At 54.1% G+C, this 14,485-nt stretch overlaps 1 protein-coding gene across 3 annotated transcripts; it reads left to right on the top strand.

Moving 5' to 3' along the window:
- LRRC8E (leucine rich repeat containing 8 VRAC subunit E) lies at positions 1–13,459 on the top strand. Of its 3 annotated transcripts, none has more exons than XM_073017026.1 (4): positions 1–127; positions 4,565–4,704; positions 6,455–6,597; positions 9,822–13,459. In XM_073017026.1, the coding sequence occupies exons 3-4, from the start codon at positions 6,460–6,462 to the stop codon at positions 12,072–12,074; spliced, it is 2,391 nt and encodes a 796-aa protein (XP_072873127.1). In that variant the 5' UTR covers positions 1–127; positions 4,565–4,704; positions 6,455–6,459; the 3' UTR covers positions 12,075–13,459. The 3 variants fall into 3 exon arrangements, with proteins under 3 accessions (XP_072873127.1, XP_072873126.1, XP_007993286.1); XM_073017025.1 differs by having other exon boundaries at positions 4,562–4,704; XM_007995095.3 differs by lacking the exon at positions 4,565–4,704 and having other exon boundaries at positions 2–127.
- The last annotated feature ends 1,026 nt before the right edge of the window (positions 13,460–14,485 follow it).

The following is a 14,485-nucleotide window of genomic DNA, read 5'->3' as shown; positions in this document are numbered from 1 at the left end:
CGGCTCCGGGTCTCCTGTCCCCGCCTGCCCTGACTCACCCTTGCGGCCCGCCCGGGAACTCTGCGGGAGTCGCGGCAGCTCCGCTCCCAGAGACCCAGGAGTTGGGCCCAGCGTCCCTCCTGGAACGGTGAGTAGGTGGCTCTTCGCCTCTGGGTACCCCACGAGGTGGCGGGGTGGGGGTCGGGCCGGGAGTCCCCGGGTCTGGACAAGGGGCAGAGTCGCTCCAGGTGCGCTGGCCCTGTGGCCAGGGCAGGCCGTCCCGACACACCAGGAGTTGGGGTGGGGGTTCGGGCTGGGGGCAAAGGGAAACCTGGTCCACGAGATCCCTGTCCTGGGAGCCAGGCAGACCCGGCCAAGTCTCAGCGTGAAGATAAACAGGCTGGAAGATAAACTTGATTTTGGGGATCTCAACCACTTTCCCCTCCCCTTGGCATCTGGGAAGACACTGACAACTCATCCTGGGGAGACCCTCAGAGCCCCAGAACCTACCACTTGGGGTGGGTTCAACCAAGCCTGACCTCTGGTGCTCTTGAACTTACAGATGTCCCAGATTTTCAAGTCTGTTAGCAGAGGCAGCTTGGAAAACTACCCCCCTGGGAATCCACAGGCCTAGAGCCTGACCCAGGATGGGCTACAAAGATGCCACCCTCCCCCACCCTAGACCCTCAGTTTCTCCCTCGTATAAAAGGTTGAAGCTCGGCCAGACACCATGGCTTACGTCTATAATCCCAGCACTCTGGGAGGCCGAGGCGGCCAGGTCACCTGAGGTCAGGTGTTCAAGACCAGCCTGGCTAACACGGTGAAACCCCATCTCTACTAAAAATACAAAAATGAGCTGGGCATGGTGGTGCATACCTGTAGTCCCAGCTACTTGGGAGGCTGAGGCATTAGTATTGCTCGGACCCAAGAGGTGGAGGTTGCAGTGAGTTGAGATTAGCCTGCTGCACTCCAACCTGGGCGACAGAGCGAGACTCCATCTCAAAAAAAAAAAAAAAAAAAAAAAAACGGTTGAGGCCAGGCACAGTGGCTCACGCCTGTAATCCCAGCACTTTGGGAGGCTGAGGTGGGAGGATGCTTGGACTCAGGAGTTCAAGACCAGCTTGGGCAACATAGCAAGACCCCTATCTCTACAAAAAATACAAAAGTTGGCTGGGCATGGTAGCATGCACCTGTAGTCCCAGCTACTAGGGAGGCTGAGGCAGGAGGATCACTTAAGCCCAGGAGTTTGGGCTGCAATGAGCTATGATTGCACCATTGAACTCCAGCCTGGGTGACAGAGCAAGACCATCTCTCTCTCTCTCTCTCTCTCTCTCTCTCTCTCTTTTTTTTTTTTTTTTTGAGATAGAGTCTTGCTCTGTTGCCAGGCTGGAGCGCAGTGGCGCGATCTTGGCTCACGGCAACCTCCGCCTCCAAGGTTCAAGCGATTCTCCTGCCTCAGCCTCCTGAGTAGCTAGGACTACAAGCACGCGGCACCACGCCCAGCTAATCTTTGTATTTTTAGAGATGAGGTTTCATCATGTTGGCCAGAATGGTCTTGATCTCTTGACCTCGTGATCTACCCGCCTCAGCCTCTCAAAGTGCTGGGATTACAGGTGTGATCCACTGCGTCCATCAGGACCCTATGTCTTAAAGAAAAAAAAAAAAAACGTTGGGCCTTGTGTTCTACAAAACCCCTCTTAGGGCTGAAAACTGCTGGATGTTTCTTCCTTCTTCCCTGCCTCTTAGCATGGGCTGTGGGTGTGGAGGGTCTCACTCTTCCACCCTTCCCCCAGCAGAAACTCACCAACACATATTTTGGAGGCAAGTGGCTTGAAGAGGACCTGGGAGGGAGGAGGGGTGAGGCACAGGTGGAAGGAACCAGGGCTGGTGGGAGCCACAGGGTCTGCCGCAATGCAACACCGCTCTTAGGTGCTTTTGGCAAAGACACTGTTTTGTTGTTGTTGTTGTTGTTTGATTTTTGAGATAAGTCTTGCTCTGTCACCCAGGCTGGAGTGCAGCAGCGCAATCACGGCTCACTGCAACTTCCACCTCCTGGGTTCAAGAGATTGTCCCGCTTCAGCCGGGTGCAGTGGCTCAAGCCTGTAATCCTAGCTCTTTGGGAGGCAGAGGTGGGTGGATCACGAGGTCAGGAGATCGAGACCATCCTGGCTAACACGGTGAAACCCCACCTCTACTAAAAATACCAAAAATTAGCCGGGTGAAGTGGCGGGCACCTGTAGTCCCAGCTACTCTGGAGGCTGAGGCAGGAGAATGGTGTGAACCCGGGAGGCGGAGCTTGCAGTGAGCGGAGATCTTGCGACTGCACTCCAGCCTGGGCAACAGAGAGAGATTCCATCTCAAAAAAAAAAAAGATTCTCCTGCTTCAGCTTCCCCATTAGCTGGGAGTATAGGTGTCCACTACTGCGCCCGGCTAATTTATTATTTTTAGTAGACACGGGGTTTTACCATGCTGGCTAGCCTGGTCTCTAACTCCTGACCTCAAATGATCTGCCTGCCTTGGCCTCCCAAAGTATTGGGATTACAGGCATGAGCCACCGTGCCCAGCAAGATGCTGCATTTTAATTAAGAGGCTGTCTCCCAAGAGGGAACAGAGCGGTTGCAATCCTATAGACAGGACCTGGAGGCTGGATGGGTCAGGCTTCGAATGCCACTTGAACTGTAGAAGCTTGAGCAAGTTATTTCTCTCCCTTGAGTCTGGAAAACAAAGTCCCCGACATCGACACTGCCTGACTTGGGAGAAAAGGAGGCGTTCAGTGCCTGGTGGAGGAAGCTGAGCGTATATACGTCCCATCGTTGTGTTTTCCCTGGCTCTGCCCCAATTCTTCAAGCCCCTGTTTCCACCACCCCTTCCCCCCACCCCTGCTCAGACAAAGTGGGGGCCTGTCTTGTGTCTGTGGAAATTTAATGGCAGGTTTGTGAGGATCAAGTTTGAGTCATGGAGACAGATAATGATAGCCCCTGTGGCTGCCCCCCGGTCCCCTGAGAGTTTCTGCCTTCTTGTCTGTGATTGTGCACCTGGGATGGCTATTGGTGGAGCTCACACCAGGGTGGCAAGGACAGGAAGTTGGTCCTGGCTCGTGTTTGTGTGTGTTTTGTGTGATTTCTTCTGCAGTCCCCAGAGTCAGTAGTTTTGTTTTGTTTTGTTTTTTTGAGACGGAGTCTCAATGTGTCGCCCAGGCTGGAGTACAGTGGCGAGATCTTGGCTCACTGCAGCTTCTGTCTCCTGAGTTTAAGCGATTCTCCTGCCTCACCCTCTCACCTGTAACCTATCTGGGATTACAGGCATCCACCACCATGCCTGGCTAATTGTTTCGGTATTTTTAGGAGAGACAGGGTTTCATCATGTTGGCCAGGCTGGTCTCGAACTTCTGACCTCAAATTATCCACCTACCTTGGCTTCCCAAAGTGCTGGGATTACAGGCGAGAGCCACCGCACCTGGCCCGAGTCAGTACTGTTTTGTTTTCTGTTTTTGAGATAGGGTCTTGCCCAGACTGGTTCATGGCTCACTGCAGCCTCTAACTCCTGGGTTCAAGCACTCCTCCCACCTCAGCCTTCCAGTAGCTGGGACTACAGGCATGCACCACCACACCTGGCAAATTTTTAGATTTTTTTGTAGAAATGGGGTCTCATTATGTTGCCCCAGCGGCTTAAACTCCTGGGCTCAAGCAATCCTCCTGCCTCAGCCTCCCAGAGTGCTGGAATTACAGGTGTGAGCCACCGTGCCCAGCCTGGGGTCAACGTTCTTAGGTAAAGCAACAGAGTACTGTCCCTGCAGGATCCTTCGAGGACTTAATGGATGGCCAGAACTGAAACAGGATGTGAGGGTCCCTGGTGCTGGGTCTCTCCGAAGCTCAGTGTATGTACTTGGACTTTATACCCTCATGCACAAATATGCATGACCCAGAATGACGCCAAGCGTCCATTTTGGTGGGTGCAATGTACATATTCATCCCCTGGGGATAGTTGAGCTGTCCTGGTATGTTTCTAGATACTGGTGACCCAGGCAGACTGGGATATTTGTGGCTGGAGTGCAGTGGTGCAATCTCGGCTCACTGCAACCTCCACCTCCCGGGTTCAAGGGGTTCTCGTGCCTCAGCCTCCCGAGTAACTGGAACTACAGGCACCCTCCACCATGACCGGCTAATTTTTGTATTTTTAATAGAGATGGGGTTTCACCATGTTGGCCATGGCTGGTCTCGAACCCCTAACCTCAAGTGATCCACCCACCTCAGCCTCCCAAACTATACTTGGCTTTGTGCTTAGGGCAGAGAGTATGAACGAGCATGAGGGCCAGGCGATGGTGTTTGGGACCCTGTGCTCTGGGCACCCCCTTGCATGTATTAGAGTCTGGGTGAGTCACCACCTGAGTCAGGGAACCCATGACTTTTTGTTTTTTGTTTTGTTTTTTTTGAGACGGAGTCTCGCTTCATCTCCCAGGCTAGAGTGTGGTGGCACGATCTCAGCTCACCACAACCTCCACCTCCCGGGTTCAAGGATTCTCCTGCCTAGCTGGGACTACAGGTTCATGCCACCATGCTCGGCTAATTTTTGTATTTTTAGTAGAGACGGGGTTTCACCATGCTGGCCAGGCTGGTTTCGAACTCCTGACCTCGTGATCCGCCTGCCTCAGCCTCCCAGAGTGCTAGGATTACAGATGTGAGCCACTGCACCTGGCCCGACTCATGACATTTTACGCTTGCATGGTGAGTCCCCATGTGGGCAGGCTGTACCCACCCCCGTGCCTGCCTGATTCCCCAGACTGAAGTGGGGGCCCCTGAGGGGGTAAAAGGATGTGGTCTTTGGGGACTGCCTGGCCTTTAACTTGGTGGGTGGAGCCTGCAGCCTATCTTGTTTGTACCCAGGAGTCGCCCCAAAATATTGGGGGGACACAGAAACTGAAAAGGGAGGCTCAGGCATGTCAGAATCATTGGCTGAGCTGTGCGTCAGGAGACCAGGGTTTCCCTAGATTCTTCCTGGGGAGATGGATGGGGAGCCAGAGAGAACTCCCTGATGGGCAGATGCCCTCCTTCCTGGCCAAACCCCTGTGCCCAGTTACAGATTATCTTTTTGTGTGTGTCTTTTGAGATGGAGTCTCACTCTGTCACCCAGGCTGGAGTGCAGTGGCACGATCTCGGTTCACTGCAACCTCCGCCTCCCCAGATCAAGACCCTCCCACCTCAGCCTCCAGAGTAGCTAGGATTACAGGTGTGCTTCACCATGCCCGGTTAATTTTTTATGTATTTTTAGTAGACCCGGGGTTTCACTGTGTTGGCCATGCTGGTCTCGAACTCCTAACCTCAAGTGATCCGCCCGCCTCAGCTTCCCATACTGCTGGGATGACAGGCGTGAGCCACGGCGCCCAGCCCCAGTTACAGATTATCTATCTGGACAAGGACAGGAGGCTCCCAGGACTGGGGGAACTTGGATGTTGGCAGAATTGGGCTGGTCTAAGGGTCTCCACCTTCCTTGTTCCACCTCAGCCTCTGGGGAAGTGGGCGCCTGCCTGGGAGACTGACATCTCAGCTCATGCCCCACGCCCCAGTGTGACTTGTGGCTGGCCTGTCTGTATCTGCAATAATGATACCTTGGTCTAAAAGGAGCCCCTGGGAACAGACAGAGTGGGCCGGCTAGGAACCTGGCAGCACAGCCCTGGCCTGGTCGTAGGTGTCACCTGACAGCTTTCCATTTGCAAGTCCTCCCTCCTCCTCGGACATCCGGACACCCCATTGCCCCCTCTCAGAGCCAGGCCTCTGGTTTCTGCCTGTGATTCTGGGCTGTAGCCCCTTTAGAAACTCAGGTGTCATGGTCACCTCTACCCCCAGGGCTGACTAGCCTTCAGCTTGGCCACTCCCTGCCCCTGGGGCCCTGGTAACCAGAGCCAGGCTCCAGCCGGCTTTTCCGGTTGGAGGTTGGAGGTGGTGCCCAGAGTGCCCCTGGAGGGGGTGGAGGGGCCCACCCCCGGAAGTCCTGAGCCTTGTGACACTTTCAGGTCTGGTGGGGGTGAGAGCCGAGGCTGGCCCAGACGCTGAGTGTCTGCAGTCAGGGAGCATCGAGGCAGATGTTTTCAGGCCTTGGTGTCAGGGGTGGGAGAGGAATACCTGGTTTCGGGGAGGCAGCCAAGCGAGGAAGCTGGAGGGCGGTGGCCCTGTGGACTAGCCCTACTGTGCTCTTTGAGGTCAGACAAGTCAGATCAGGTGCAGGGGTGCCCAGAGGGGAACGGTGGCCACTTGGTTCTGGGCAGGTGGTGATGTCTGCATGGAGGGTGACTGAGGCCAGGCTAAGAGGGAAGTGGGGGGCACACACCTCGGATGTTTGGACAAGTTTGAACAGGGAGGGTCACGGGCAGATGAGGAGCACGGCCCTGCCTGTGTGTGGCTCCTCGGGGTACCCCCTGCAGAGCCTTCCATCCTGAGGGTCTCTCTCTACACCCCCCCGTCTCATCCCCTCCCACAGGCAGCATGATCCCCGTGGCCGAGTTCAAGCAGTTCACGGAACAGCAGCCTGCATTCAAGGTGCTCAAACCCTGGTGGGACGTGCTGGCCGAGTACCTCACCGTGGCCATGCTCATGATCGGGGTCTTTGGCTGCACCCTCCAGGTGAGGTGCTCCCCTGTGAAGGGGGCATGACCAGAGGGGTGGGGCAGGTGTCTGGGGAAGTCAGGAAGCCTTCCCATCACCCAAGAAAGTGAGAGGAAACTGAAGACAGAGCCCCTCAAAGGCCCATCCAGACCCCTTATCTTCCTTACCTCCATAGCCAGAAGCACCAGAGTCCCACATTGCTATGCCATTCCATATCTTTTTTTTTTTGAGATGGAGTCTTGCTATGTCGCCCAGGCTAGAGTACAGTGGTGTGATCTCAGCTCCCTGCAACTTCTGCCTCCTGGGTACAAGTGGTTCTCCTGCCTCAGCCTCCTGAGCAGCTGGGATTATAGGCGCCCGCCCGCCACCATGCTTGGCTAATTTCTGTAGTTTTTTAGTAGAGACGGGGTTTCACCGTGTTATCCAGGCTGGTCTCAAACTCCTGACCTCAAGTGATCTCCCTGCCTGGGCCTCCCAAAGTGTTGGGATTACAGGCGTGAGCCACTGCGCCCAGGCTTTTTTTTTTTTTTTTTTTTGAGACGGAGTCTCCCTCTGTTGCCCAAGCTGGAGTGCAATGGCATGGTCTCAGCTCACTGCAACCTCTGCCTCCCAGGTTCAAGCAATTCTCCTGCCTCAGCCTCCTGAATAGGTGGGACTATAGACACATGCCACCACACCCCGATAATTTTCAGTAGAGACAGAGTTTCACTATGTTAGCCAGATTGGTCTTGAACTTCTGACCTCATGATCTCCCCGCCTCGGCCTCCCAAAGTGCTGGGATTACAGGCATGAGGCACCACACTCTACCCTTCTTTTTCTTTTTTTCTTTTTTTTTGGCTAAAAAGAGACAGGGGCTGGGTATGGTGGCTCACACCAGTAATCCCAGCATTTTGGGAGGGCAAAGTGGGAGTATCACTTAAGACCAGAAGTTCGAGACCAGCCTGGCCAACACGGTGAAAACCTGTCCTTACTAAAGATATAAATATTAGCTGGGCATGGTGGTGGACACCTGTAATCCCAGCTACTCGGAAGGCTGAGGCAGGAAAATTGCTTGAACCTGGGAAGTGGAGGTTGCAGTGAGCCGAGATCATACCATTGCACTCCAGCCTGGGCGACAGAGCGAGACTCCATCTTAAAAAAAATAAAATAAAATAATTGAAAATTAAAATAAAGAGGGTCTCATTCTGTCATCCAGGCTGGAGTGCAGTGGCATGATCATAGCTCAATGCAGCCTTGAACTTCTGGGCTCAAGCAATTCTCCCGCCTCAGCCTCCAGAGTAGCTGGGATTACAGGCACATGCCACCACGCCCAGCTAATTTTTTAATTTCACGTTGACACGGGGGTCTTGCTATGTTGCCCAGGCTGGTCTCGAACTCCTGGCCTCAAGACATCCTCCCACCTCGGCCTCTCAAAGTGCTGGGATTACAGGTGTGAGCCACCGTGCCCAGCCCCACATTTTCATCATGCTCAAGTTTCTCCCTGGACTCTGGAAAGGGCCGGAATTGGTATATGAGTTTGTTACTTTTGCTGTAACAAAGTAGCAGCGATTGAGTGCCTTAAATACCAGAAATGTTTCCTCTTCCCGTAGGGTTCTGGAGGCCAGAAGTCTGAGATCAAGGCATCAGTTGACAGTGAGGGAGAATCTTCCAGCCTCCCTGCTAGATTATTGTAGCTCCAAGGGTTCCTTGGCTTGTAGATGACATTCTCCCAGTACTTTTCTTTCTTTCTTTTTTTTTTTTTTTTAGACTGGAGCCTCCCTCTGTCGCCCAGGCTGGCGTGCAGTGGTGCAGTCTCGGCTCACTGCAACCTCTGCCTCCCAGGTTCAAACAATTCTCCTGGCTTAGCCTCCCAAGTAGCCGGGATTACAGGCGTGTGCCACCATGCCCGGCTAATTTTTTTTTTTTTTTTTTTTTTTTTTTTTGTATTTTTAGTAGAGACGCGATTTCAGTATGTTGGCCAGGCTGGTCTTGAATTCCTGACCTTGTGATCCCCCTGCCTCCGTCTCCCAAAGTGCTGGGATTACAAGCATGAGCCACCACGCCCAGCCGAGACAGTTTTTTGTTTTTTGTTTTTTGTTTTTTTTAGCAAGCTCTGTCACCTAGGCTGGAGTGCAGTGGCGCAATCATAGCTCACTGTAACCTTGTACTCCTGGCCTCAAGCAATTCTCCTCTACCACCCCGACTTGGCCCCCGTCCCACTGCCTCCCAAATCACTGGGATTACAAGCCTGAACCACCACACCCAGCCTCTCCCTGTATCCTCGCGTCATCTTCTATGTGTCTGTCTCTGTGTCTCTGTTTCCCCTTTCTCTAAGGCGCAGTCATACTGGGCGCACCCTGCTGGCTTTGTCTTAACTTGACTACCTCCGCAAAGACCCTGTTACCAAACAGGAGCCGCCTGACGCAGCTCAAATAATACCACATTCATAAGGATTCGGAGTTGGGACTTCAACATTTTTTCGGGGGACACGATTCAACCCAGTTCCTTTTCTCAAAGACCAGTGCTTTGCCGGTTGCGGTGGCTCATGCCTGTAATCCCAGCACTTTGGGAGGCTGAAGCAGGGGACCACTTGAGGCCAAGAGTTCGAGACCAGCCTGGCCAACATAGTGAAACCCCATCTCTACTAAAAATACAAAAATTGGCTGGGCGTGGTACTGCGTGCTTATAGCCCCAGCTACTCAGGAGGCTGAGGCAGGAGAATTGCTTGAACTGGGAGGGGGAGGTTGCAATGAGCCAAGATTGCACCACTGCACGCAGCCTCGGTGACAGAGTGACACTCAGTCTCGAAAAAAAAAAAAGACCAGTGCTTAGAGGTTTAGCAAAACTCTTCCAAAGTCACAGCTGGCTGGCAACAGTCAGAGATGGGGGATGCAGGGGCCTCCCACCTTCAGCCTGTTTTTCCCCCATCTCCCTCATTTTCTCTTTTTTTTAAAAAAAAAAATTAATTTATTTATTTTTGAGACGGAGTCCTACTCTGTCATCCAGGCTGGAGTACGATGGTGCGATCTCGGCTCACTGTAACCTCCGTCTTCCAGGTTCAAGCGATTTCTCCTGCCTCAGCCTCCCGAGTAGCTGGGATTACAGGTGCCTGCCACCATGCCTGGCTAATTTTGTATTTTTAGTAGAAACGGGGTTTCACCATGTTGGCCAGGCTGGTCTCGAACTCCTGACCTCAAGTGATCCGCCCGCCTCAGCCTCCCAAAGTGCTAGGATTACAGCCCTCAGTCTCTTTTGCTCCTCAGGTGACACAGGACAAGATCATCTGTCTACCCAATCACGAGCCCCAGGAGAACTTATCAGAGGCCCCGTGCCTGCAATTGCTGCCTCGGAGGAGCCCTGAGCAGATGGGGGCCCTGCAGGAGGTTAAAGGTCTTAAGAACAATTTGGACCTGCAGCAATACAGCTTCATTAACCAGCTGTGCTATGAGACGGCCCTGCACTGGTATGCCAAATACTTCCCCTACCTCGTGGTCATTCACACACTCATCTTCATGGTCTGCACCAGTTTCTGGTTCAAGTTCCCTGGCACCAGCTCCAAGATCGAACACTTCATCTCCATCCTGGGCAAGTGTTTCGACTCTCCATGGACCACAAGGGCCCTGTCCGAGGTCTCCGGGGAGAACCAGAAGGGCCCAGCAGCCACCGGACGGGCCTCGGCCACCATAGTGGCCACGGCAGGGGCCGCGCCGGGGAAGGCAGGGGAGGGTGAGAAGGAGAAAGTGCTGGCGGAACCAGAGAAGGTGGTGACCGAGCCTCCAGTTGTCACCCTGCTGGACAAGAAGGAGGGTGAGCAAGCCAAAGCCCTGTTTGAGAAGGTGAAGAAGTTCCGTGTGCACGTGGAAGAGGGTGACATCCTGTACACCATGTACATCCGACAGACGGTGCTGAAAGTGTGTAAGTTCCTGGCCATCCTGGTCTACAACCTGGTCTATGTGGAGAAGATCAGTTTCCTGGTGGCCTGTAGGGTGGAGACGTCAGAGGTCACGGGCTACGCCAGCTTCTGCTGCAACCACACCAAGGCCCACCTCTTCTCCAAGCTGGCCTTCTGTTACATCTCCTTCGTGTGCATCTACGGACTCACCTGCATCTACACGCTCTACTGGCTCTTCCACCGGCCCCTCAAGGAGTACTCCTTCCGTTCTGTGCGGGAGGAGACTGGCATGGGGGACATTCCTGATGTCAAGAACGACTTCGCCTTCATGCTGCACCTCATCGATCAGTATGACTCCCTCTACTCCAAGCGCTTCGCCGTCTTCCTGTCCGAGGTCAGCGAAAGCCGTCTAAAGCAGCTCAATCTCAACCACGAGTGGACGCCCGAGAAGCTTCGACAGAAGCTGCAGCGCAACGCCGCAGGTCGGCTGGAGCTGGCCCTCTGCATGCTTCCGGGACTGCCCGACACCATCTTTGAGCTCAGTGAGGTGGAGTCACTCCGGCTGGAGGCCATCTGCGATATCACCTTCCCCCCGGGGCTGTCGCAGCTGGTGCACTTACAGGAGCTCAGCTTGCTCCACTCGCCCACCAGGCTACCCTTCTCCTTGCAGGTCTTCCTGCGGGACCACCTGAAGGTGATGCGCGTCAAATGCGAGGAGCTCCGCGAGGTGCCGCTTTGGGTGTTCGGGCTGCGGGGCTTGGAGGAGCTGCACCTGGAGGGGCTTTTCCCCCAGGAGCTGGCTCGGGCGGCCACCCTGGAGAGCCTCCGGGAGCTGAAGCAGCTCAAGGTATTGTCCCTCCGGAGCAATGCGGGGAAGGTGCCAGCCAGTGTGACCGACGTCGCCGGCCACCTGCAGAGGCTCAGCCTGCACAACGATGGGGCCCGTCTGGTTGCCCTGAACAGCCTCAAGAAACTGGCGGCATTGCGGGAGCTGGAGCTGGTGGCCTGCGGGCTGGAGCGCATCCCCCACGCAGTGTTCAGCCTGGGCGCCCTGCAGGAACTTGACCTCAAGGACAACCACCTGCGCTCCATCGAGGAAATCCTCAGCTTCCAGCACTGCCGGAAGCTGGTCACGCTCAGGCTGTGGCACAACCAGATCGCCTATGTCCCCGAGCACGTGCGGAAGCTCAGGAGCCTGGAGCAGCTCTACTTGAGCTACAACAAGCTGGAGACCCTGCCCTCCCAGCTCGGCCTGTGCTCGGGCCTCCGTCTGCTGGATGTGTCCCACAACGGGCTACACTCCCTGCCACCCGAGGTGGGCCTCCTGCAGAACCTACAGCACCTGGCCCTCTCCTGCAATGCCCTGGAGGCCCTGCCCGACGAGCTCTTCTTCTGCCGCAAGCTTCGGACATTGCTTCTGGGTGACAACCAGCTGAGCCAGCTCTCGCCCCACGTGGGTGCCCTCAGGGCCCTCAGCCGCCTGGAGCTCAAAGGAAACCGCCTTGAGGCGCTGCCGGAAGAACTTGGCAACTGTGGGGGGCTAAAGAAGGCGGGGCTCCTGGTGGAAGACACCCTTTACCAGGGTCTGCCGGCAGAGGTGCGGGACAAGATGGAGGAGGAATGAAGCCAGGGTGGGGCCGTTTTAGGTAGGGCCTTAAAAATGCTTCCGCCTTGGAATCTCAACCATTGTCTTCCAAGACAGCTGTGTCAGCTTTCAGGGACCCAGGAGGATCTGGGGCTGGTTTGTCTGGGGAGAGAGACAGGATGTTGTGGAGTTGGGGTGGAACCTGGTATGGAGGGATTAACTCAGTCATGGGATTCTCCAAAACCACACCTGTGTCTCTGGCAGCCTGGCTGGCCTTGCTCCCATCCCTAGACCAGCACTGCTGCCTCTCCCTGTATATTCCAGCTCAATTAGTGCCACATATGGGGGAAAGGACACATCCCACTGGGATTTCCAACACTCCCCCTCCCCATGCAACAGACAAAGCAACTTACATCTGGGGTTCTCTCCCAAGGAGAGGACACAGACACAGTTGTTCGCCGTGTTATATGTGAGCTCAGAACAATGGTTCTCATTTGGCTAAGCAGCAAAATCACCTAGGGAGTCGGTGCAAAACAAAATATCCCAGTCCCCACCCCTGAAAGACTGACTCAGGAGGTTTGGCTGGGGGCCAGGAGTCTGTTCCTAAATAAGTATCCCAGGTAGTTCTGCTGCAAGTAAGTGGTCCTGACATGGCATGTTGGGAAATGCTGATGTAGGCCGGGCGTAGTGGCTCATGCCTGTAATCCCAGCAGTTTGGGAGGCCGAGGCGGGTGGATCACGAGGTCAGGAGATTGAGACCATCCTGCGGAACACGGTGAAACCCCATCTCTACTAAAAATACAAAAAACATTAGCCAGGTGTGGTGGTGGGCGCCTGTAGTCCCAGCTACTTGGGAGGCTGAGGCAGGAGAATAGTGTGAACCCGGGAGGCGGAGCTTGCAGTCAGCCGAGATCACGCCACTGCACTCCAGCCTGGGAGACAGAGCGAGACTCCGTCTCAAAAAAAAAAAAAAAAAAAAAATTTTTTTGATGTAAAGGTATCATGGCTGGGCTCTGTGGCTCATGACTGTAATCCCAGAACTTTGAGAGGCTGAGGCAGGACGATGGTTGAGCTCAGGAGTTTGAGATCAGCCTGGGCAACATAGTGAGACCCCATCTCTGCCAAAAAAAAAAAAAAAGAAAAGGGTATCCAAATATCTAGATTCTGATTTCTTTTGAGGTCCTAGACCCTTTAAGAAACTGATGAAGCCAGGCACCTCCTTCCTCAGGAAAATGTACAAATACACACAAAGCTCTTCAGGCAGCTGATAGATTTCCCCCGGAGAGATATTCAAGGACTTCCTAAGGTGGGCGGACTCCAGGGTTAGGACACCTGCTATAGAGGTGACATTTTTCCAAGGACAGGTAGGGACTTTGGTCTTGACTGTTCCTTGAGTGCTTAATAAATAATACTAATTATGCAAATTCTAGTTTTGATCTTTTATGTGCACTCCTGTCATTGTCTAAAACTGTTTATTAGGGCCAGACATAGTGGCTCATGCTTGTAAACCCAGCGCTTTGGGAGGCTGAGGTGCGAGGATCACTTCAGCCTAAGAGTTTGAGACCAACCTGGGCAACACAGTGAGATCTCATCTCTACAAAAACATACCAAAAAAAAGTTGGCCAGGTGTGCTGATGTGTGCCTGAGGTCCCAGCTACTAGCGAGGCAGAGGCAGGAGGACTGCTTGAGCCCAGGACCCAGGAGGTTGAGGCTGCAGTGAGCTGTGATTGCACCACTCCACTCCAGCCTCAGCAACAGAACAAGACCCTGGTTTTTTTTGTTTTGTTGTGTTTTTTTGAGACGGAGTCTAGCTCTGTCACCCAGGCTGGAGTGCCATGGCACAATCTTGGCTCACTGCAACCTCCACCTCCTGGGTTCAAGCAGTTCTCTGCCTCAGCCTCCCAAGTAGCTGGAATCACAGGTGCCTGCCACCATGCCTGGCTAATTTTCGTAGTTTCACCATGTTGGCCAGGCTGGTCCTGAACTCCTGACCTCGTGATCCACCTGCCTCAGCCTCCCAAAGTGCTGGGATTACAGGCGTGAGCCACTGCGCCCGGCCTGACCCTGTTTCTAAAAATAAGTAAATAAATAAATATTAACCTTTTATTTAGTTTGCTTTCGAGATGGAGTCTCGCCCTGTCGCTCAGGCTGGAGTGCAGTGGCGCCATCTGGGCAATCTCCCCCTCCCCGGTTCAAGCGATTCTCCTGCCTTAGCTTCTCGAGTAGCTGGGATTACAGGCGCCGAAGCACCATGTCTGGCTTTTATGTAATTTTAGTACACATGGGGTTTTTGCCAAATTGGCCAGGTTGGTCTCAAACTCCTGACCGCCCACCTTGGCTTCCCGAAGTGCTGGGATTACACGTGTAAGCCACCATGTTCGGCCAATATTAACCTTTTATTTCACGTGACCAAGTAACACCCGTGTGCCAGAATCAAGGCTGAGTCTCTT

The sequence above is a fragment of the Chlorocebus sabaeus genome, chromosome 6 (assembly GCF_047675955.1).
Source record: "Chlorocebus sabaeus isolate Y175 chromosome 6, mChlSab1.0.hap1, whole genome shotgun sequence".
Classification (NCBI taxonomy): Eukaryota; Metazoa; Chordata; class Mammalia; order Primates; family Cercopithecidae; genus Chlorocebus; species Chlorocebus sabaeus.
The sequence above is the reverse complement of the archived record's forward strand: the minus strand, read 5'-3'. Positions and strand labels throughout refer to the sequence as shown.

What these genes read in the sequence shown, in the direction of transcription:
- LRRC8E (XM_073017026.1), top strand. Translation starts at nt 6,460, where the DNA reads ATGATCCCCGTGGCCGAGTTCAAGCAGTTCACGGAACAGCAGCCTGCA. An exon ending in TCTTTGGCTGCACCCTCCAG is followed by an intron (nt 6,598 to 9,821) that starts GTGAGGTGCTCC and finishes TTTGCTCCTCAG; the next exon opens with GTGACACAGGACAAGATCAT.